We start from the raw sequence: 23,979 nt of genomic DNA on the forward strand, positions 1-23,979 counted from the left end.
TTGAAATATCGAGTTCTTGTACAGAGGTTTGATAACCCAAATCAGTAGGTCATTTCCGAATTCTCACAGTTGAGAGATCCGATGCTGAAATGCCATGACTCTTAATTTGCACTTTGCCTCGTTCTCGTGTCTCAGTGAGAACTTGAAAATGACACAAACCGCCGGGATGTTACAAGATTTCTGAGAAAAACCGGAAGTGTCATGTTATTTATTTATTTATTTATTTATATTGACTTTGCAATTTTGAGAAATGAGTTTTAAGCAGAGCATAACATACAACAAGTCGAAAGCTTAAAACAGACGAAAAACTAATCGAAGATACGCTAAAGCCATAATTCATATACTACAGTCCCCCTCACAGTTTTGATTTCAACGGCGTCTGATGTCTCTAATCAAAGAAATCGACATCTTTGAGGCCATTATAATTATGACGTAATCTTTCCAAGAAAGAGACAAAATCCCCTGTAAGACATCATAATGACCTAGTTTCCTAGAAGGCGATTAATTCACCGCCGAGTGGTTTCGACTACAAATCTTCATGTTCGATGAACAAGAGCTGTCTTCAAGATGCAGAGAACCTCGGAAGGTGAGTTGGCGATGACTAACCAATCTTATTACGACCGACCACTACATGAGCTCATGAAATCGAAAACAGAATCGAAAGTCGCTCAAACAAACATTCCTAGTATTAAATGGACCATAACATATTTTTTGAAGGCGAAAATAAGACCTCAGTGATTCGTCTCGTTTATGATTAAACACAACAGTGAACTTTAACTCGTGATTTTCTTCAAACTTGGCATCCTCTAAAACTATGATATCAAGAAGTCGACGACTCTTCGGCTTTCTCGGATTTCTTCTGCAAATTTCAGCTTGGCGATGATGACATATCTCAAGCGTTTGAAGCTTTCTACGATTCGGATAACTTCAAATCAACTGCTGAATAAAACATTGCTTTTCAACTAACTGCCAATACATTTACTGAAACCACGTTTCATTACTTTGCATTCCTTTCAGTCAAACTGAAGTTTTATGTCATCACCTGCCTCTCTCATCTATTTGACATTTCTTTCTGAAGCATGTGTTTATTTAATTATGTAGTTGTTGACTATAATTATTGTTCAACAGACGATCAAGAGAGAGGTGAACTTTTCCTCTCCTCTCCTGTTTCATTCATCGCTGTGGTAGCAATTGACTTTGGCACAACGTTTATTGGGTTTGCATTTGCGTTCAATAACAAAGATGGAGAAAAAAGTATCCACATGAATAAAGAATGGGGAAGTGACCAAGGCTACTCCACTATGAAGACACCTACATGTTTGTTGCTTAATCCAGACCAGAGTTTCAATTCGTTTGGCTATGAGGCCAAAGATAAATTTGCTGATTTGGAGGAAGAGGAAGCTCGACAATATTTTTACTTTGATTGCTTTAAAATGATTCTTCATAACAACGAGGTGAGAGAAAAATTCCCTTTTTTTTTTTTTTTTTTTTTTTTTTTTTTTCAAACTTCCTTATTTAGGAGAAATATTGGCAAAACTTTGAAGGATTTTATGTCAATAAACATTAGTCGATTCTGGTATGGAAGAAAGAAGCTGTGTTATTCTGATAAGTGTTGGCAATTTGTTTATTAACTTTGAAGGAGATCAGGGTAAAGCTAAGCTATGATATCAAAGCTTTGGTCAATTTAAAGGTTACTTGGTTTTCCTTAAAATTTGGTGTTTTTCAAGTTTTGTACTTTTTTTAGAAATATTAATAGACAGATACTTCTAATGTTGTTTAGGTGATTAATTCCGAACTGAATGACAGCGCAGAACCTTACTGCAAACATAAAACTAATAAACTTTTGAAACAAACGTGGTTTTTGTCCTTATAGAACTTGAACATAAACACCACTGTAGAGGCAGGGAATGGCAAGCACATGAGGGCCTTGGATGTTTTTAAATATTCCATAAAATATCTTTACACACGGGCACTAGAGGTGATTAAGGAGAGAATGGGGACGAAGACTTCGGAGGAAATGATGTGCAATGGGTATTGACCGTCCCAGCAATATGGAAACCAGCGGCAAAACAGTTCATGAGAGAGGCTGCTTATCAAGTGAGCTGCCATGATGTACACATTTCAAACATCAACAAATCCGTGTAATGATCAGTATTATTGACTAATTTTCAAATCGTCAACGCAAAAAAGGGTAAAGCTGTTGCTGTGAAGAATGCAAATTCTTGCACCATACGAGAAGAAAATGGTGAAACATTACTGAACCAGTATGCTTGGTTAGGGCTCGCTCTGCGAAATCGCAAAAGCACAAGAAAGAAAAATTGGGCGAAAATACTTCTTTCCTACGGCCATTTTCTGCAATATGTCTTTGTAACATCATCTTCATTGACTATACTGACATCCAGTATTTGTACTTTTATCTCAGGCAGGGCTGGCGCATCCCTCAAACCCAGAGCAGATACTGATCGCTTTGGAGCCAGAGGCGGCCTCCGTCTACTGTAGAGAGCAAAAGGTAAGAGAGTTTGTTGCTGAGAGTGGTAGCAACGATGACTCGGTTGAGGACACCATCGCCCGACCAGAATCACAGTACATGGTAATTGACATTGGAGGTAAATTCAATTTTTCTAGTAGCAAATTTTCCACTCGAAACTCATGACTTAAACAAAGACATCGACCTTGTGCGGTTTAATGCTTTATTTTATTTCTGTTAGTTTTTTAATTTTTTCGATTTACCGTGATGATCAGCAGAGTAAACAGAAAGTATAAATCTCGAGACAGAAATAGTCAACACATGTAAAGCTGGACACCTCATTTTTAAAGTGATCAATTTTCTATCATTTTCATGAAATGTTTTCTGTTATAACAAATGTGCAGGGCCCAGTTCTATGAAGGTCGGATAACGCTATCCAACGGATAAATTGCTATCCGGTGGATAAATGATAGTGGAGCTCGCAGAGCGTAGCCCCATAATTATACAAAATAGTAGTAACCCATGAAGCCGAAAAAATTTCGATGTACGACGGTACGACCGTCTGACCGCACAAGGTGCTACTGTCAACCTGCGTGGTCAACTGTACCGCGGGCACGCCAACGTCACGGCTTTGTTCAGTAGTCCAGTGTTCAGTGCACTGGGCTCCGAGTCGGACCACCCAGGTTCTAGTCCTGGCCGGGGCAAGGCGTTGTGCCCTTGAGACGTGCGGGAAAAAAAAAGTGCGAGCTCCGTTTTTAGGCTTGGCTAAATCTATATATTAGCAAAACGTATGACGTTATTCACCGTATAGAGTTTTATCCAGTGAATAGCGTTATCCAACTTTCGAACAACCGGGGCCAGAACGTTATTCTAAAATATTTTGACTCTTGTATTCATGTAGGCGGAACTCTTGATGTGACTGTTCATGAACTTATGGAAAACGGTGCAATCCGAGAGCTTTATAAAGCCACAGGAGGTACATTTGGAGGACAGAATGTCAACAGACAGTTCAGGATCCGTCTTGAACAAATTTTCACCAAATCCTTCCTCGATAATTATGAACGTCACAATCCGGTGGATTGGCTCTGTCTCATGAATGATTTCGAAGTAAAGAAACGCGGAAAACGTATCTGTGAAGGGGGGACAACACGAATCCGGTTGCCTGGTAGTTTCTTAAGTAAATTTCTCAACCAGAGAGGTTGCGATATTAACACAGCCATTCGGCAGCATTACAACCTGGATGAAATAAAAGTCCTTCGTAACGAGTACCTCTGCCTTGAACCAAACGTCATGAGGCAGCTGTTCAACCCAGTCTTGGATGACATCATTTCCCACCTATCCAACCTTCTCGCCAAACCAGAATTGTCTGAGGTCAAGTTTGCATTCCTCGTAAGCGGTTTTTCTGACTCAGCTGTTTTACAGGAAAGAATAAAGGGGCATTTTGGCCATGCCTATCGCATTTTAATACCGCACTGCGCATCCCTTGCAGTTGTCCAAGGTGCTGTGATGTTTGGACAGAAACCTAACACTTTCGAGTCCAGAATAATGGCTACCACCTATGGCATTCGTGTACATAAGCTCTTCCTCGACGGGTTACATCCTGAATCGAAAAGGAAATAATAGCTGGAATCCCACGCTGTAAAGATGTGTTTTTTAAGTTTGTTAAAGTCGATGAAGTCGTTAAAGTTGGAGAAAAACGTCAATTCACTGGTTTTGCACCCTTGACAGGCGAAGAGAAACAAGTGAAGCTCGATTTCTATCAATCAGAATGTCCAGATGTGGAGTTTGTTACAGATCCTGAGGTGCGCAAGGGCCCTGGTCGTGGATTAGTGATTGAAACACCAGAGGCATGGAAAACGAAAGATATTGAGATCAATTTGCTCTTTGGTGGAACTGAGATAAAGGTCACGGCTGTTAATCGTACTAGCAACCGACAATCCACGGTTCATCTAGACTTTCTGGCCAGCAGTTAGTAGATTTAGGCATTTTTCAATTGTTCAGCAGTAGTAAACAATTGCAGAAATTTGTGTCAGAGAATGACTTTAGAAATTGATGTATGGGTTTACCGGTGGCAACACCGGTCCCTCCAAACTACCTGTAAATTTGTCATTTTACCAAAACAAATATTTTTTCCATTAACCGATGAATTTTTGTGATACGTAACAAATACCATTGTTATCCATTTATATGTTGATACGAAAATTAGTACTACTTGCAATTATAAGCATCACAAAGGTTTTTAATTGATTATTTCAGTGGATATCGAGTCTTGCTACTATCTCAAAATTACTATTCCATAAAAATGATTGTGGAAGACTACATTAGTATTGAATCATTTTAGATTTTAGGCGGAAGGTTTTTGAGGTATATACGTCGGTATTTCTCTAGTAAATAATGATCTTTAATTTTTTCCCTACTCTTCTTGATATTTAAAAGCAGCTTACTAAACTTGCATATTGCAGATTGTAGGATGGGTGAGTTATCCTTCATACTCAGTTCGCGTAATTCGTCACAGCTAAATTTTTATGAAGCTGTCTACATAATGAAATTTAAGTCAACATTTCATGAAAGCCTCACAGCCTATAAGACTTAAGACTTATTCTACTAGTTTCTTCATTCTGTAAAAACGCACATCATCTGTTATATTCATTTTGTATCATCCATGGTAAAGATAGTGCTAGTTTTACATCCTATAGTGATTATGGCTCTGGAATAGAGAATCTCGCATGAACTAAAACTTAGTTTAGATTGATTTCCATTCCCGGCTTGTCTTCTTCCTTCTTTACTCGAAAATTTTAGTTGCTTCTGTACGTGTTCTTGTATTTCGTGTTCATTTTCCAGCTAACCTTTGCAGTTGGAACACTTACGCACTTACATCAGCCCCTCACCGAGATGATTTTCGAACCGTTGGCCCAAAGTTTCCAGTCTGCCAGATTTTATGCCGGTACACCGCTCATAATCGAAAGACGAACAGTGACAGTATTAGCATCGATCACAAGTAACACAATGGCCGGGCGGGCTATGTATATTATTTAACTGATATCTGAATGACGCAGATAACTGATGTTGCTAGTCAGATATTCAAGTATGTTTTATGAAATCCCACCGGACATCTCTTAGCTCGGATGTCATTCCAAGAATTCGCGGAAACTTAAGACAACTTAACCTTTCCTACATCCACCAATAGGAAATTGATTTTAGGCATCGAAAACTCAGCTGTTTTCCGAGAAAATACACACTATCACAGGGAGAATGGAGTATATTACTTCCTCTAAGCTTAAGTGCTTTCCCAAGAATTCGTGGGAGTTACGTCGACTTGACCTTTTTCCTGCACCCACCAATAGGCAATTGGTCCTTGGCATCGATAACTCGGCCGTTTTCCGAGAAAAAGCACGAAGTTGTGCATTGTTTCTTCTCAAGAAAATTTTGATGACATTTAGCTTCGATACTGAGGAGAATCATTTAACAGATAACTTGAGAGGGTATCCTTTTACCCAGGTGGTTAGCCACAAAAATGGCCTACAAAGGTAAGAACGCTGGTACTCAGACTCAATGGCAATATACCTGAAATCAAATTCTTCACTGTTTCGCCGAGGTTTCACGGAAAGCCAGAAAGTCCAATCTTAAATCAAGTAGATAGAGTGCCATCGTGGATAATGATCTCAAATGAGAATGGAGGCCGGTATCTGTTGGACTCGCGAGGTCCTGGCCGATTTCAACAAGTATCCTCGATCTCTTTCATAATAACCTATTTTTAAACTTTTCATTTGTCTGTTCATTTTCACTTCCAAGAATTATTTTACTTGCTGAATGGCTTTCACTAGTTTATTTTTCATCATTATTTCGCTTAAAAAAAGATTATTTCAAGAAAGCCTCTGACGAGTTAGCCCTTTCGGTCTGCATCGAGTGCACCCAGCAGCTTCCATGAAAACGCCAGAGAACACCAAAAATTTGATGCTAATCGTTGAAAAGACCCTTTTACAGTTTTCCATCGCATTCATGAAATTCATTCATTCATTTGACGTTGATATTGAACAAAGTTAGCCGTTAGTTTGCACTTTCTACGCCATTTCTACAAATTTCAGGCATTTGAAAAACTCTCGACAAACGATCTGGAGTTACAGACAGAACTTTGTACCACAGTTCCTTCCTAAAAACCTTTGTATACTTGACCTGTTCTTTTTATGTAATTTTGCATTATTGAGAATTATGAGTATCAAACGAATATTTTGAGCTTTTAACGACTCAACATCAGTTTTTATTGGAAGGCAATAAAATGTTCTGTCTCGTTTTTCTCGGTTTGAACTGTAAGTTACGGAACCTCGTTTTCCGTCCGATTTATGGCCCATGCGCCAAGCACACGGGTCATAAAACTCGGTCCGTCAAAAAAAAAATTGTCGTTTTAATCTCTTACAGCACTGGAAGGCTCACTCCTTTAAACTTCAAAGCGTTCGTATCTGACATTCATTGCCATTGATTTCAGAACAACCGACGGTGGATTTGCTTTTCCATTCATCAATGATGAAGGAGAGGACGTCATCTTCATGAACAGAGACTGGGTGATTGAACAAGGCGCTCAAACAAGCAAAACCCCAACATGCATGCTACTCAAATCAGGAGTGTCATTTGACTTATTTGGTTATGAAGCGATGGAAAAGTACAGCAATCTTCAAGATGAAAGAGAAGAGAAAGATCATCTCTTTTTCAAACATTTTAAAATGACTCTTCAAAATGAGGAGGTAATAATGAGCCCCACTGATTACCTTCAAAGATAAATTATTAAAGACATAAACCGCACTTCCTATTGGTTTAAGGCGTGATTACCCGCGCAAGATGTTGGGAAAACACGAGGAAAGTTTGTGAATCGCGAGTTGGATGCCAGTCTATTTCCATTGAAACATTTTGATAGACTTTAATATTCTATGGGTTAGCCGGTGCAATAAACGGTTTTTGACAAACCAGGGTGCCTGTACGTAGTATCTCAGTGATACTTTTCACGTTCTAGAACGGAAAAGAGAGCACACAAAAGCCCGAAAGGAGTTGCTTGAAAGAATTTTCTTTTTCTTTTTTTCTTTTTTTAATTTAGTATTGAACAAAGTATTGAACATGTCGTTTGATCTCGGTGATTTCCACAAAGACGTTTACAAGATGCTTACTTAATGCCAGCGTAAGAAGCGCTGGCTCGACCTTAGCCCTGATAGACTATACGTCCACCATAGCTGTCAGGTTCAACCGTACACTTGCTGATCTTGAAGGACTTTGTCATGGCGAAAGCATGGGTATAAAATTTCAATTCCGTCATCTTTAATCGTATCATACGCATTTATCTTCGTCATCCTAAAATATTTGGTTAATCTGAAGTTTCTTAGAATCGCTTCTTTGCCAAGGTGATTGCAAAAAAATATGGCGACATATTTTCCTTTAAACACTGGGTTCATTCTCTTCTAGAGTCTTGACAGCAGTCAGCAGACAGGAGATGATCATTTCAGTCCAGACGATGTCCAATGGGTTCTAACTGTTCCGGCAATATGGACTCCAAGTGCAGTATGTAACTCAAGTTAACACGCTAAGAACGTAGCAGTTAACGCATAACATCATAGTTAACTAGAATTTTTTTTAACTTACAGATTAAGGACACGAGTAGATAAAATGCAAAGATTCCATTAATTGACTGCTACATTATATCGTCATCCTCTATGCTAGTTAGGGAAAGAGTTTTAGTTAGGACTAAAATACTATCTACACTGCTCTGCCCACTGCCCATAAGACAATTTTCACAAAGACCGCATGAGCTTAATTCAACCCTGAATAAGCTAAATACGTGGTCCTAGACATCATTCAGGTAAACATATTTATTTACATCATCATTGCGCATTACATATCGACATTCCTATCCTCGAAATGTGTAGTAGGTTGAAAATTCGAATTACATATTCTGCTGCACAAACTGTGATCATCGCATGGGCAAAAAGGCTTGTAGATTCTTTTAATACTCTACAAGGACTTGAGAGTCCTATCCAAACCCTACTACTGTTTTTCGGTTTATTGACCCTCGCCAGCCAACCTGCCAGAACACCTTCGAAAAGTCCAAATCGATCGCCGCAAATTTTGTCCATAGAATATTTAACAATTACTCGCCTCAGGCTCGGTAAATATCATGATAAATAATTTCCGAGACAACGTCGAGAGTATTATTCAACAATATTCATTCAGCCTGAGGCGAATAATTGCTTTGGTATAACTGCTCAGGAACTTTCGAATTCTGCGGTAAATTCGTTTTGATGTTGAAACCATTCTGTTACAATTGTTTTGGTTACTCGTATCAAGATAAGCAGCCAGTTTACACTAGAATTTAACAGGTTCATTTAATTAAAAAAAGTTCTTATATTTCTTTTGAAAAGTGTTACGCCAAACTTAGTAGTATCTTTTGTGGTCTTTAGAGTTGTATTTTCTTTCATCACGTGTATCATTTTCTGCGACACACTAATAAAACGCGAGGGAGCCTTTAAAAATTTTGCACCCTACTTTAATCACCTTACGCGAGTGATTCTAGCAAGAAATGACGCAATACTCGACCAGTCTGAGCTCGTGCATCTCTATAATCACCGGAGCAATTATACTAAACTCACATATATAAAAAGCATGACTGACGTATTTGATTAGAGAAGGTCTCAGATCAATGAGAGGAGAGACTTTTATCAACTCAAAGTAAGGACCATTCTTTAAAAATTAATTTCAGAGGTGATTATTGAAAGCTTGGTAGTAAATAAGTAATCTCTTAGGCTATTTTTTTTTAATAATTGATGTTAGCATGCTAACCACTATCATCATTTTTATTAGTGATCGTATTATTGCTGCTATTATCATTACTATTACTATTTTTACCATCATTATTATTATCATCCTGGTTGGAACCAACCCCTTTTTTAAGTTCAACTCTCGTTTCAAGGGGTAAAAATCCTTACAGTAAACATACTAGGAATCACCAAGAAAGTTATTGGTTGTCCCGTGAAGTCAATGATACATCTACAATGTAGAGTAATCGCAAAAAGATTAACCATGATAGGATATAAAGTAAGTATATATCAGCTGACTTTCATTTTTTTTTATCTCAATGGGGACATTAGATGTCACAGTGCACAAAATACAAGATGATGGTAACATTAAAGAGGTCCACAGGGCGACCTTATGGTGGAATGTACATCAACCAGCAGTTTGAAAATCTTTTGGAAGAGTTATTTGGTTCAAAAAGTTCACAAAGCAACATCCATCTGATTGGCTGTCGTTAATGAACGAGTTTGAAGGAAAGGAACGCGGGAAGCGCATTTTAGACGACAGTTTGAGGACAAATGTCAGTTTACTAAGGAGCTTGGTATCCGTGTTAAATGAAACTCAAAGTTCGGTGATGGACAGCTGTGGAACAAACAACTTTGATGAAAAAACCGCAACTATCAAAGGTGCAAAGCATGCTCCTTGTTGGCGGCTTTGCTGATTCTGCTTTCTTACAACAAGAATTAAAAACGGAGTTCGCAAGAAGGCTAAGGATACTTGTTCCTCATTATAAAACCATTGCAGTTGTTCAAGGAGCAGTGTAATCTTTGGAAAAAAACCTACGAAAATATCCGAAAGAGTCGTCTCCACAACTTTTGGCTCCGATCGTTCGATAGATTTTATTGAAGGAGTTCATCCTGAAGAAAAGAAATTTATTACAAATGGGATTGAAAAGTGCGGTCAAGTATTTAAATGTTTTGTAAGGGAAAACAGCGTAGTAAAGCTCGGAGAGCGAATAACAAAAACCTCTCACCCTGAGCGAACTAGCGCAATAAGCCTGAAATTTGGATTCTACGTCACAAGCAATCCCAAATAACAGTTTGTTACTGACCCCGAGGTAACAAAGATTGGAAGTGTCAAAAGTCAGTCCCCAGATACATGAAGAGGTAAAGATAGAAAACTTGAAGTCAGTATATATTTCGGAGGAACTGAATAACTGCCACTGCCTCTGATATTTCAAGTACAAATAGCGCCCAAACCACCTTTGGACTTTTTCTTTCGATCATTAATGAATTTTTTTCTAAACGGATCTAAAACAATAATCAGACCATGATCATAACCTAAGCATTTATTTCCAAAAACAAATTCCATAGACGTGCAATTACTCAATATTTAAACACTTGCTCAAGAACAATTGCAAGGAAAGCTTTTGCCTTTAAGATGGATGTTAAGTATGGATGCTAAACTAGGGACAATCTTTACAACAGTTTTCTCTATTTCTTTAGTTTGACCACCCAAACTCTAAAACAAGCTTTAACTACTCAATACAGAAGCAATTTAGTTTCTAAGCAAATGCTCTCATTAAACATCAATAAGGAAAAATGTCGATGTAAAGACGTTTTAATGTTTTGACTTATAGACGAAATAAAATAGTGCTTGCATAAACATACAGAATACTCATTGTTAATCGCCTGCATTCTATTCCATCTGTTATCGTATATTTTTCAGAGGTCCTTCTTTCTCTAACAACGTCACAGGTAACACTAAATATAAGAGGTCGTTTCATGTCAGAAAACCCACTTATTTCGATCATGCATCGACCTGATTCATGCCTCTCATTTACATTTGGAGCGTGGCACAAATAAAAGGTATTTCACAGGATTTTGAACATTAAAGCAATTTCCAAACTACACATAACCTTTTGCTTTAGTTGTTGGGCGTAGAAATTCAAAAGATGCTTACTCGGTATTCGCTTTTATCTTACACAAGACTTCTCCTTTTCGAATACATCTTCCTTCCCCATCAAACAGTCCCGGCCAAAGATAACATGCTATCTCCTCTTCCTGATGTTGGTCAGGGATTCCTTTCGCCAACGTACGTACCTCAGGACTCATATAACAACCCATCTTCTTATGGCATTGTTGTAGGTACAAGGATTGATACTCTAACCTAAGTAGTGGTGTCTGGGTAACCATTCTCCAAGTCAGCCGGATACTTGCTTTTATGTACTCCTGGAATAGTGGTTTATGAAGGTGACTCACTGCGTGTGAAAGTCGGCTGTTTCTCAACAATTTTTCCTCTTCCTGCCACCTGTTCCACTTCTTCTCAACAACTCGAATGACATCCTAAAAGATTTTTGAAGATTATTTGAAAAGTTAGGCGTACGCGTTCGCAAACTGCAAAATAATCGCTCATGAAAGAAATGATACGTGTGGTCAAAAATTAAGAAAGCCGACAACGCTGACATCAGTAAAAGCTCTAATGATGTATATATAATGATGTATATATAAAAATTACGCGCTTCTGACTAGCTTTAAGCGAGTGCAATTTTCATGTCACACGAGTGCAAAGTTGTAACACGAGTTCAAATTACAAATAGCGCGCGCGCTGTCAAAAAATCCTCTGTTTTGACTTTCTAAGATGCTTTTTCCATGCAAATTATTTACACAAAACTACACTCGAAATCATGTTATTACCGATACTAATATCGTGAACAATTTTCCTTCAGACCTGACATCGACATTCATCCTTCCTCTCCTTTTCCCATGGAGAATGATGCACAAGACAAAATGGAGAGGAGAAAAGGCAGGAAAAGTACGATATATTGGCTTGGATTGAAAATAAGATTGCGACTGCGAGCTCGTCTCGTACCTAAGTACTGTTTTTAATCGGAAGATAATGATAAAAAAAAAGAAAAGTGCCTCTAACATGTTCGAAAAAAAAATCAAGTAATCTTCAAATCATTGTGAAGTCGATCTAGTAATTAACTCTGAGTTACTTAGCCTTTTCTTTAATTTATTTATTTCCCGTGTGCGTTTGATAAAAAAAAATGAACTACAACTCGATTTCTTCATGACGCCTTTGAAAAGTTGTTATCAGAAAAAAAAAAATCAGATACGATTGTTACTGATGTTCTCATACGAAACCAACCAGCAGCATAACAATTAGCACAACTCGTTAGAAATCTGAATAAAGATTAAGGTCACCGTCAATAGAAAAGAGTGCCCTCCGGAAAAAGCCTTTGCGTTACCACGAACATCCCAACAAACTGGATTGTATCACTCAGCAGATTATAAGCTTTTCGATATTCCGATTGGTTCCCGAGAAAATCTATTTTAAAGTTGGACAAAACAAAATTGCGTTGTCACGCGCCGGGAATTCACAGGAAAAAGATATCTCAAATTCCATTAAAGCCTCACATAATTGTGTGCATTAATATCTGACAAATATCCTGGCTACGTTTCATCAAAAACCGACAAAAATACATACCCTATTAAATCGTTCAGGTTTAGGTAACTAGCGTAAAAACAAACCTCGGATTTTCGGCCCCCAAAGAAATTCCCAGTTTTAGCACCTCATTTAAGCGCGTGTCAATGCGGTCATGCCGCCAACCAATAAAAGGCAATATGGAACTCCCTTGTCGAGTGCCGTGAGAAAGAGGCTATTTAAATTCGCGGGAAAACGTATGGGTTAAACGAAGTTCAAAAAATTCATCAAGGAAAGCAATTCGTAAGGTCAGACCCTTTTTGCTTCATCAAACTGTCCTGCCGTCGATTTCTATGGCTCGGGCCTTCTGTTAGATTTGCTACAAAGTGACATCTCTTTTTGACCATTTCATGAAGACTCTTATTCTTCAATTTTTTGGGAAATGTGACAAGTTCACTTCTTTTGTACGTTTCATTGCGTGATGTAAACGAAATATGCAAATCGAGATCCACGACACAGTTCATCCCACCCCGAAGGTTTACAATGTAACCATGAAACCTTCAAAAATTATATGAACAAATGATGTTTACAATCAAGATACGTACTGAGAGGCTGAGTATGCAGGACAACATACCTCCACTAAACAATCAAGGTTGCAATTGGGCGCCGTTTCTTTCAAGATCATCATTAGGGCATCAACAGCTTCTACTGGATACTGTGATTCTTGACGCCCTAAGCAGACTGGATAGGTTATCGATGTTTCAGAGACGCCCGTCTGTTGGTTAAGACAAAAGACTTGAATACTACACGTATTACAAAAAGAATATTTGAATGTATTAGCCATAATGGATAGATGAATAGATTAGATAGAAAAGCTAATTTAACCACGATAACCGTGATCAAAAACTATAATATTTTCCACGTTTGTTCTTCCACAAACCGTGAACAACAAAAATTCGATCAAACTTCCAGAGCATTTGCGAGTTTATATTTTTATATGAAGATCTCTAATAGATAGTTACAATTTTTTTAGTCACGTGCTTTAAAAACAGCAGAAAGTTCAATATGTAAGTTCGTTGTCAATAGCTTAATGGCGCAGCCAGATAAGGAACTTTACCGTAAATTTGGTCAAGGCCGGTTGCTTTGTTGACATCTCGGTGACAGTTTGACAGTACAGTAAAGAAATAAAGACCCTAAACGGTTTAATTTCAGTTCATTAAAACGAGGACGGCTCGTGTTCCATTCCTCTTATAAATTTATGGATGACCTGGAAAGGTCTGTAGAAACACCTGGACCAATTTAGGTAAAACAATTATCGAACCCATCGGCAATGTCTTTGGTATTTTTAACGCTAGCATTTCTAAAAACTGGATTTCTAGATCCAAACGTCTTGTATAATTCATGCAGCTTCGAATGTAAGTGCAAACACCACCACCACCTCGATTTCTATCAAGGCTAATCATATTGTAACCCTGAAAGTGTAAATTAGATTGTACAGCCTAATTTAGGGTCAGAAGTTCAAAAGTCTGTTCATTCATGAAAGCTAGTTCGTTAATGGACCGATAAAGGCTTACGATATTATGGGAACAGGTTTTAAAACCCTCAGCATATATATCTATGGAGGTGCTAAAAAGCCGTTTCTATTAGATAGATACGGCTGAAGAAGAAGTAACAAAATCCGAAATTTTAATCTAGCGATCCGAATGAATTTAAATTTAATTTCCTAAATTACTCACCACGTTATAGAAAACTTGCCAGCCTTAATAAAAGCCTATACCTTGTTGATGCAGCTGGAATCTGAGTTTCCATTTGAAAGGCAAGTCTTCCATTTAAATTACAGTAGGAACGAACCGATTTATTTTCACTTAACGATCCAAATCATATTTCCTTACTATAAAGCTTGACGCCCCTTCTTTCGTCAAGAGAGTTTCGTGTTCATCACGACGCTTTATCTAAACATCTACAATTGATCTGCACGTAAGGGGGGGGGGAGGGGGTGGATGATATAGTTTATATACAATGTCTGCGTCCTTTACCCAATATCGTAAGGAAAAAAGACAAGTGTCAAATCTTTACAACAGTTTTGTTTATATTAATCTTAATCACCGCTTTTCATCTATCCTCGCCTGAGATAAACTGCTATAGGGGTTGATTTTTTGTCTTACCCTTTTACAGTCTGTAATCAATTTGATCTCGTCTGGGGTTAATTGAATAAAACCTCTCGTTACTTCTTTCCCCAACTCAAACATTGCTCTTCTCGCCTCTTCCATTTTTTCGTAGGCAGCCTTAAAAAAAGAGAAACAGAACAAAACAATACAAAAATTAAACACTTGTGAAAATGGCAATTACTGTACTATAGCGTGATGAAATCCTAGTAATACATTTCTCGCCGTAAACCACGACAAAATCTACACATTCCACCACCACCTAAACGAGCAGAGCACAGACAAACAGTAAACAGACAAGTCGAAGAAAACCAACACGTATCACCGTACACCAGACAAGTCATCTTACAACCCGACATCACACAAAGTCGTTACTATCATGCACCCAGGGCTCTAAAAAGTGCGCCTGGTTTGCAACTCGACAGACAGCCTATCCAAAGAAAACAAAAACTTTGACTGTGTTTTTCCGAAAAAGAGCAACAATTGGATCCGGCGAAACACTTAGCAACGACAACTCCTACGACCACAATGACTAGACCGTACATGGAGGGCATGTCTGAAACCATCTCGCGCATGCTGTAACCGTTCAATATCCAGCTCGCCCACAAAACGACCGTTATTACACTACGTAAGTTACAAAAGACAGGGTTGGTTTATAACAAACTTCAATACAAGACAGACTGAGCACGAACAAGCGACGAGAAATGGTAAAGATAAAAATCACAACGCTTAAATTCATCGAGTAACGAACCCCGCTATTGACTGTGACTCTGCCAAATGCTTAACCTACAGCTCTAACTATTCTCAACGACTGACTGTGTAAAGCTAGTTCACTAATTTGGAGCAGACTACCCTCGACAGAAGTCAACAACTACCAGCACCAATAAATTGACTTATTCAAGACATTTGCTCCGCCACGGAACCGAAAAGAATGACTTTGCAGTCCTAACAATTACGACCGACTTATCGAGGCTAAACTGACTGAACATTATGCAAGGACTGGAACTATAACAGTCGACTGACAGCAACTCTTCACTTGACTCTGATGGTGGCCATCCACTCAGATTGTCGACTCGAAAAAAGCACAACTAAAGTATGTTTTTTTATAGGAAGCCGATGCCCACCGTCTCATTCAAAAGGTTATCTCCCAATTTTGAAACGACTTTGGAACTAATTATTGATACCGTGAACGAGGTATCATGGGTGTTTGCTTATTCTTAATATCAAGATATACCTCAAAAATAAGACAAAGAAGTCTGGGGCAATAGATGTCGATCTCTATCTGCTTTTCAAACGAGTACGATTTCTCCATTTTTTCGAGTGTATCCATTCTCGTTTCGTCGAAGAAAGTAGCGAAATCCTCTTCCGCCTTTGACTGTCTGTTCTTACTAAGCGTATCCTCCACTTTTGACTGATTTTGCTTTACTCTTCTCTCACTGAGAGCGGCAACTCTGCAAGGTAATTAGAGACCATTCAGTGCTAAGATGATAGACACATCGTCATCGTCAAACAAAAGTTGACAGAAAAAATGATTAGGGAAATTTTTTGAAAATAGCTTCTGAGGATTTTTTTTTAAATGCAGTTAGTCACTTTCAGAGGTTGAAGTCACGTTTGTATATTTAATCCTAGGCGAATTGTAGATGCTTCATGCAACACCGTTTCGATAAAATAACAAAACGCATATGTACATCATACAAAGGTTCTATACATCTAACCTGATTTAATTATATAAAGTACACCTCATTTAATGTAAATATCCTCGACTTGAGATATCTTGGGATTTTCGCATTTAACTTGTATGTGCAACCCAATGAAGGCCGAAAATCGAAACGTCACGAGTTAAACTCTGGAAACAGCAGCAAGCAGTTTATAGTCATTTCACACTTTCTGATCATGTACAATCGTATGTGTGTGTGTCTTTGTACATTACTACTTCAAGGACGAGGATTTTTTAACGCAAGGCAGCGATCTTTAGACTTTTTCTTTTCTGTGCAGGTAGAGGAAAACGTTGAACTTTGCTCTCGGACCTTCGTCAATCCGCAGCTTGTGGTTTGACAAATGTTTTTCTTTTCAGTTTATCTCATGTATCGTTCACAGAGTACACTATGTTGCGTAATCAAGAACACTCATCACTATTGGAATTTTACTAGTATGATTAAATCTATTTAAAGGGGGGGGGGGAAATAGATGACCCATATTCCGAAAGCATTGTTGAGTAAACCAGAGGGATCCAATCCTTAGTATCTTTTGCATTAATGGAGGTAAGCTTGTTGCCGGTAATCGTATATTCTCATGGGGTATATAAGAGCCTTTACATACTTCTGTGCTGGAACCTGTTTCCTTCACCCAAAGGCTAGTTTACGAGGTGAAGGACGATCAATAAGGAAGAAAATTCGTAAGCTTGTCTGTTGTGAGCCGTATGGATGGACAACTCATTTAAGTCATGAAATAAGACGCACCTCATTTTCAGTCGCTCAATCTCTCTGTCCTTACTATTGTAAAATTCTTCGAGCTGATTAAGCCTACACATTTTAAAAAAGAAAACATTGATAAAGCATACTGTTTAACGATACATGAACATGAAGATTTAAAAGGCTTTTCTTTGATCGATGTAAACAAAGTATCACCGACACCCTATACGATATCATTTTGGGGCAAAAAAAAAAACTAAACTAATATATCATTGTTATTCTGCAGTAGTGTTCAAAACAGCGTTATAGAGCAGTTTAATAGTCACTCTAAGTACAAACAAGATGAAAAGTATTCGGTGAGCTCACTTTTCTCCCCTCTCCCCATTTTCTATCTCTATTACTTGTAAGTTCATCTCAAGTTCAACTATTCTGGTGGATCAGCAAACGAAATAATTACCATCTTATTAACGAGTCAGATTTACAACCTTTAGGAACTGAACAAACAACGGAAACAACCCAATTTGAAAAAAATATATATTCCATTTACTTCATTGTTGAACTGCTATAGCTCTGTTTCCTCTGGTAAACTGCGCCCTCGGGTGCAGTTAAGGGACTGGCCTTTTAGCTGTATATCCAACAAAACTCACGGGTAGTTTCACAGACACTTGAAGGAAGGTACCCCTCGCCTTGAAGCCAGCCTGGGCGAGCATCCAGGTGCAGCCCGGGGACTGGCCTAATTTTGGGTGGTGCTTCCAAATATTAGGAGTGGTTAGGGTTTGAACACCTACGTTAATGAGGGTTTGTTTTCAATTTTCTCATAGCTTATTTTTGTCACGTGCTCTTTTGACCGATGTCCCTGTAGCTGTAGGGAAGTCTGCTGAAGACCTCGTGCCTAGGGGTATGTTTCGGAAAATTCACCTGGATATTTGTTTTATAATTAGGCACACATTACTTTTGACGCCAAAAAATTTTATTTTCGCAAAGATGACTTTAAAGGTTCCAATTATCTTTTTTTATATAAGTCTAAGCTGTTCTTATTGCAAATTTGGTTCTTACCGATAAATCGACGTTATTATATACATACCGAGATTTACGCGCCAAAAAGCATTTAGATGAAAATAGTCTCTTCGCGCTAGAGAAGCCAGCTGATTGGTCATACAAACCTTTCGACGCTCTGATTGGCTATATCATTATTTTCACTAGTGAACAAAACCGTGTCGCTCGTTCGCAACTCCTCTTGACTGACAAAAAGCACTCTTCTAAGCTTAAGCGCATTTTTCTTCAGAAAGATGGCTTCAAATCAAACTAACCATTTTCAGAGCTTAGATTCATCAGTAGAAGAGTTCATAGACGGACAGGAAAATGAAAACGCCAAGAAAAAGACCAAACACGATGTTGCTCTGTTCCATGAATTTCTTGTTTTCAATGGTGAGGCGATTCAGGCATGCGGGTTCTGATAAGCAACAAAAAATGAGGTCTCGGGTTTTCACTTCTGTATTTCAAGTTTTGAGCTTCCGTAGGGTTATTTCGTCATATTTTTAGGATGTCTTATTTTATTCTAACTATTTCTGCCTTTTGACGGCATTTTTGCTTGATAATTTAAATGTAAAGTATTTTACAAGGAAGCCATTTCAGTTCAACTCTCGAACTATGCGGCGGCTTGACCGCGCGTTGTTTTCCTTTGAAATAAAATAAAGATATGTTTATCTTTGAGTTCTGTTCGCTTATGAATCTTGGTATGTATATAATAAATAAGTTATTTCACGATTGGTTCGCTTGTACGATTTTAACTCACTCGCTGTGAATAAAAATCGTACGTGCTCACCAACCGTGTAATAACCTATAATTATCCCTCAATGCGAAAGGTTTGTTGAGCATACCGGGGAAAAATGGTCTAATATTAATCTATTTGCATAATTTCTTTGTTATCCTTTTAAGAGAGAAGATACAAGAACTGGTTTTCAAATAATACCTCTTTGCTTGCTGTTCAAGTTTCATTTCCTTTTCCGCGATCTTTACGAGGAGATCTTCGTTTCCACTGGGGATGGGAAGCCACCAGGCGATAAACCTATCATATAACCACCTATACAACAATAAATTGCAATTTAATAAGAAAAGGAACCTGAGATGAAAATTTTCCCTCTTTTTTCTGTCGGGCCGAAGAATCAATCAAGAGGCAAGAAACCTTTCCCTTCTTTTGCACTCATCAATCTCACGGTCATATCGATAGACGAGGAAGTAATCTATAATAATCAAGCTGTAGAACACATTTAGTCATATCAGGCCCTGGAGTTATAAAATAGTAAATTTCATGTAGCAGATAGATGTAAGGAAGTTCACAGATAGAAATCGTGTTGAGTGTCTTGAAAAAAGGGAACGTACGTCTGCTATGATGAGAGCGTTCGTTTGAAACTTAATTCAAAGAGCTTTTAGCTATTGTTACATAAGAAGGGAATTTTTTTTTTATAAAGTCGTGTCAGAGAAAAATGAGAAGTAAACATCCCACGCTGCCAACATTTTTATATTAAAACAGGAGCACGAGTAGATTGTGAGTACACAACCTTTAAAAAAGAACGAAAAACTCACCATTTGATGAGAAATTGTAGCACAGGAAATAGGCAGGAAAGGTTCATGTTTTTTTTTTGTTTTCTTTTCTTTTTGTTTTTTCGCGAAGTGCTTGCTGGGAGTTTATACACAGCAAAAGAGGAAAAATAAAAAATTGGAACGGACTAATAGATTTATGCTGACTTGCTGAGGATTGACCTCAACAGGTTAAGTTTCAGCATTCATTTCCCACTGAGCATTGCTTTTCGGTTTAATATCCGCCACTTAACCTGCTGTACAATATATCTTCTAAGGTTACGTGTTCTAAGAAGAATCAGTTTAAACGAAATTTCGCTTTTAGAGCAACTTTAAAGTTATTATTTTTCATTGTATTCGACCCTTTTTGATCATTAAAAGAACATTTTTATTCTATTTTGATGATCATTAGAGTAAATTACATTCAGTGAAAAAATATAAAGAAAAGCCACGAACAGGGTTTTGAACATCCTATGTCTGGAGAATTGAAAAAATTGCCGATGTGGTAAAATGAGCATAAATAAACCAGATTAAAGAAGATTGCATAACGCCTTTTAGCCTGTTACAAAATGTTTGGCGCTAGAGTTATTGTAAAAATTCGAAGATGGTATACATCACTAGATGTAGTTATGTCACATTTAAATCATTTATTTCATGATGCAACATTTAAATGAACAGAGTACTCTGTGATAAATAAAACCTTAGACATCTCCGCCTCAAAAACAATACTGTCCAGCTGAGTTTAAGGGGAACAAAGAGAGGAGTTAACATAAATATTTTTTGTTGCCTTGCTGTATCTGCACACTAACAGTCCTTACTTAACGACCAAAGTTTCTTTGAGTTAGAATTAATCTAGAAGACATCAACCGCGGTCTATCGCTAAAGGAAACAAACTAAAAAAAAGGTATTCAGTGTTTTGACACTACGTATGTATTGTAATACGAGAGGTTACCCGATGAGGCTCGATGTTTTGGAACTTCCAGTGTTCCCCGAGGCCCTGATCTGCCCCTGTTGATCTTCGATGGTTATCTCCGATGTTTTGATTCTGTAAAAAGGGATGAGAACAATAAATGCTTTCCTCCATGAAAAACTATGGGTAAAAAAACAAAATTCATTTTGGACTTCTATTTTCTCCATTCATGTTAAACGGAACACAAGAAAGTTGGACAGAATGAAAAAGGGAAAAGAAAAATGAACCACGCATGGATTTTTAAATGTAATTAGTGTAATGTTCAAAAACATGTCTCGAAAGTTCTTCTGTCATCCTCAGTTCTGAGTAATACAAAGTACAAAGTTGAATTTAAAGTGTTGCTATAATAGTAGAATAATGTATGCATTTACAAGGAAAGTTTTAAATTACTATGGTAAAGTTGGTGATTAAGTGTAGGTTTCTCCCATTGAATGTGGATAGCTTCTTTGATTTTAAGTTGAAAAGTTGTGAAAGCGTGATCTAAGATGGTAAAACACTAATCAGAAAAAAGAGTGCGACATTGTGGAGAATTATACGGAAGCCGAAAAGGGAAAATCCAAAATTATTTTGCAAATCTGAAAAAATATTTAGAATCGATATCTTTTAGACAAAACGCTTTGAAAAAGTTTTTGAAATCGAGAAAACAACTTTAAATCTTGATTCAATTCACAGATCTACAAATAATGAAAATCAGAAATAGTTAACAATCCAAGAATCTCTCCAAAATCCTAAAAATTTTGCGAACCGAGAAAAATATATTGTCACGAGACACTTGCGCGAGTAGTCAGCACTTTGTCACAACACGACACATCGTGTCACTCTAGGTTGCACGAAGTCGACTTGGAGTCACTAGGCGAACGGACTAAATTGTACCAAGTTTATTGCAAAGGTAGAGAACAAAGGTAAAATATGATGTCATCAGACACATCAAGATTGATGTTTATCGTGGAGTACAAACCTCCATGAGTCCAGGTATCTATTGTGTGTAATAAAAACTATAAGAGGAAAATGGTTGACAATTTGTTATCATTACATAAACATTAACTTGAAGTCTCGTAACCCGGATAAACACTATTTTGTGATGTGTTTTCGGAGATCGATGTAAAGTTAATTACAAGGAGAGTTATTCGAATTTGTTGGAAATTTTTGGGCAGATCAAGCTTAGAAAAACTTTTAAGATTTTTCGCTCCTCTTGGAATTTGATTTAGTCATTTTCCGAGTTGTTTGCAGTGAATCGCTTTTCATAATGAGCTATGTCGTCGTTCGAGACTTAGAGATTTTAAGGGATTGAAGTCTGTATTCTAATTATGCCAGTGAAGGTGCATATCAAGTTTGTAGCGGTATCGTAGTGCCTTGTTCGGAATGTAGCCTATTTCTAGGACAAAACTGTGTATTTGGATTGGGAAAACATCACAAAAACTTCAGATAATGAAAGAAAATCGTAGAGTATCCCAAAGATTAAGGATGCAATAACTAATTCTAATCAAATGAGAGTTTTAAATCGCGCCATAATACGGCGACGTGAAAAAGATCACGTTACCTAAAATCACATGAGTTAAAAAGAGGTTTACAACATGACATGTAAACCAACATCTGTCATTTACGTACCCACCAACAAGCGCTGATTGGTTCTTTTGCATAAGATTTCAAGTTTCCCACTCTGTTGCTTAAGGGTAGCTGGGAAAACCTTTGGTTCTCCTGGCGCACCCAACGCCCCATTAAACAAAATTACCCTGAAGTAATTTACCTCGGTAAAACTCGGTCTCATCCCAGTTGCCTTGTGCCAAATTTCTACATTTTACTGCGAATTCTTTTGATGCTTTGTCTGCTTTAGTAATGGCCTTTTAATTTGATAAATTCCAACCAAAGGGTCCCCAACAACCTGGCCTACCATTTTTTGTTCTTCCGTTCGTTTCTAAAACAATATTTTGAAGGTTAAATGTTTGTTACAAGAAATAACTGTCTTGCGTATTACCGCAAACCGACATAATACAAATGATAACCGAATACAATCTTTATAAATGTAATAGTCCTGTAAAGCTGTACAAAAAATTTGTAAATGAATGAATAAAACCTCTAAAAATCTAACATGAACTGAGGTAAAAATATTTTACAGTTTCCAGTAAGGAATTATGGATCTGAATAACACCGGCGATGTGTGATTTATTTGCGAAACGCACCCGCTAATTTTGTCATAAGGGCATAACCCAAACGCTCAAAAGCAACTTTCGGGTATATTAAAAATAAAACTCTATCATGTAAGCTGTAAAATAAAATGAGAGAGTGGGAAAACATACAGTAAGTGGCCGCAATAACTGCCTTTATTTGACGTAACATGTAAGCTGTAAGTACCATCAAAAACACTTGCAACTGATCATTGTTACCTCTGATAGCACTAATTCTGTAGGGGAAAAGGCTACTTTCCCGCCTTTGTTTCAAGAATATGTTCTCCTGACAACTTAAAGCGACGCCAGCATTTAATTCGTAGTAGAAGGAAGCTTAAATCCTTCCCACCCCTCCCCCATAATTTGCATCCACCACGAGTCGTTGACTTGCAAATGTAAAATAGTAGAATTAACGAGTCTGTAAAACGTTACACAAAACGGTTGTAAGATTAATAACTTCATGTGAAACAAATTAAGAGCGTTTTAGGGGTAAAAGTATTCGTAGATTAAACGGAACATGTCAAATTCAAAGGTAGCAATGGGAGCATCTGTTTGTATCTGACTAACATCTAGCAGCATGAACTTTATCGATGCATCAGTCAGACCCTCGACATTGATCAGCAAACTTTTGATGAAATGAAAATTTAAGTTAAGAACATTCACGTTTTCTACCTGGCTGTCTCCGGTGTTTCTGTTTTGACGTACTTTGCCTCAAGAGTATGCTGCATTTCGATCAGGCATTGGGCCTCTCGATTGTCTCTAAGCACAGCGATTACCTGCCTTACAAATTTGCCTGAGAGTCCTCCTTTGTTGCTTGATCTCCAAACTAAGCAGGCTGATAGTGTGCCATTTCTGTTTTCACTACTAATCTTACCAGCTTATTTCGCCTCAAGAAAAAAACAATGAAAAACTGCTGTCGATTTGCACTGCTTATTTTGTTTCAATTCGCATTTCTAGGAAAGACCGGAAATAAGTCATGTGACATCATGTGATATCATAATTTTATGCCGAAGCGCTTCTGAGT

General features: G+C 37.7%; 1 protein-coding gene and 2 pseudogenes across 2 annotated transcripts; 2 read left to right on the plus strand and 1 right to left on the minus strand.

The window, feature by feature from the left end:
* The first annotated feature begins 387 nt into the window (after positions 1-387).
* LOC131768628 (heat shock 70 kDa protein 12A-like) lies at positions 388-5,476 on the plus strand (annotated as a pseudogene).
* A 4,105-nt stretch (positions 5,477-9,581) lies between these two features.
* LOC131773238 (heat shock 70 kDa protein 12A-like) lies at positions 9,582-10,552 on the plus strand (annotated as a pseudogene).
* A 19-nt stretch (positions 10,553-10,571) lies between these two features.
* LOC131773242 (uncharacterized) lies at positions 10,572-23,914 on the minus strand. 2 transcript variants are annotated; one of them, XM_066174294.1, is made up of 9 exons: positions 23,628-23,914; positions 22,538-22,705; positions 20,773-20,865; positions 19,213-19,323; positions 17,289-17,351; positions 16,064-16,280; positions 14,830-14,949; positions 13,299-13,439; positions 10,572-11,583 (listed from the first exon to the last, which is right to left on the minus strand). In XM_066174294.1, the coding sequence occupies exons 4-9, from the start codon at positions 19,236-19,238 to the stop codon at positions 11,197-11,199; spliced, it is 954 nt and encodes a 317-aa protein (XP_066030391.1). In that variant the 5' UTR covers positions 19,239-19,323; positions 20,773-20,865; positions 22,538-22,705; positions 23,628-23,914; the 3' UTR covers positions 10,572-11,196. The 2 variants fall into 2 exon arrangements, with proteins under 2 accessions (XP_066030391.1, XP_066030390.1); XM_066174293.1 differs by lacking the exon at positions 22,538-22,705.
* Between the last annotated feature and the right edge of the window lie 65 nt (positions 23,915-23,979).

Source organism: Pocillopora verrucosa, chromosome 11 (assembly GCF_036669915.1).
Source record: "Pocillopora verrucosa isolate sample1 chromosome 11, ASM3666991v2, whole genome shotgun sequence".
NCBI classification, from domain to species: domain Eukaryota; kingdom Metazoa; phylum Cnidaria; class Anthozoa; order Scleractinia; family Pocilloporidae; genus Pocillopora; species Pocillopora verrucosa.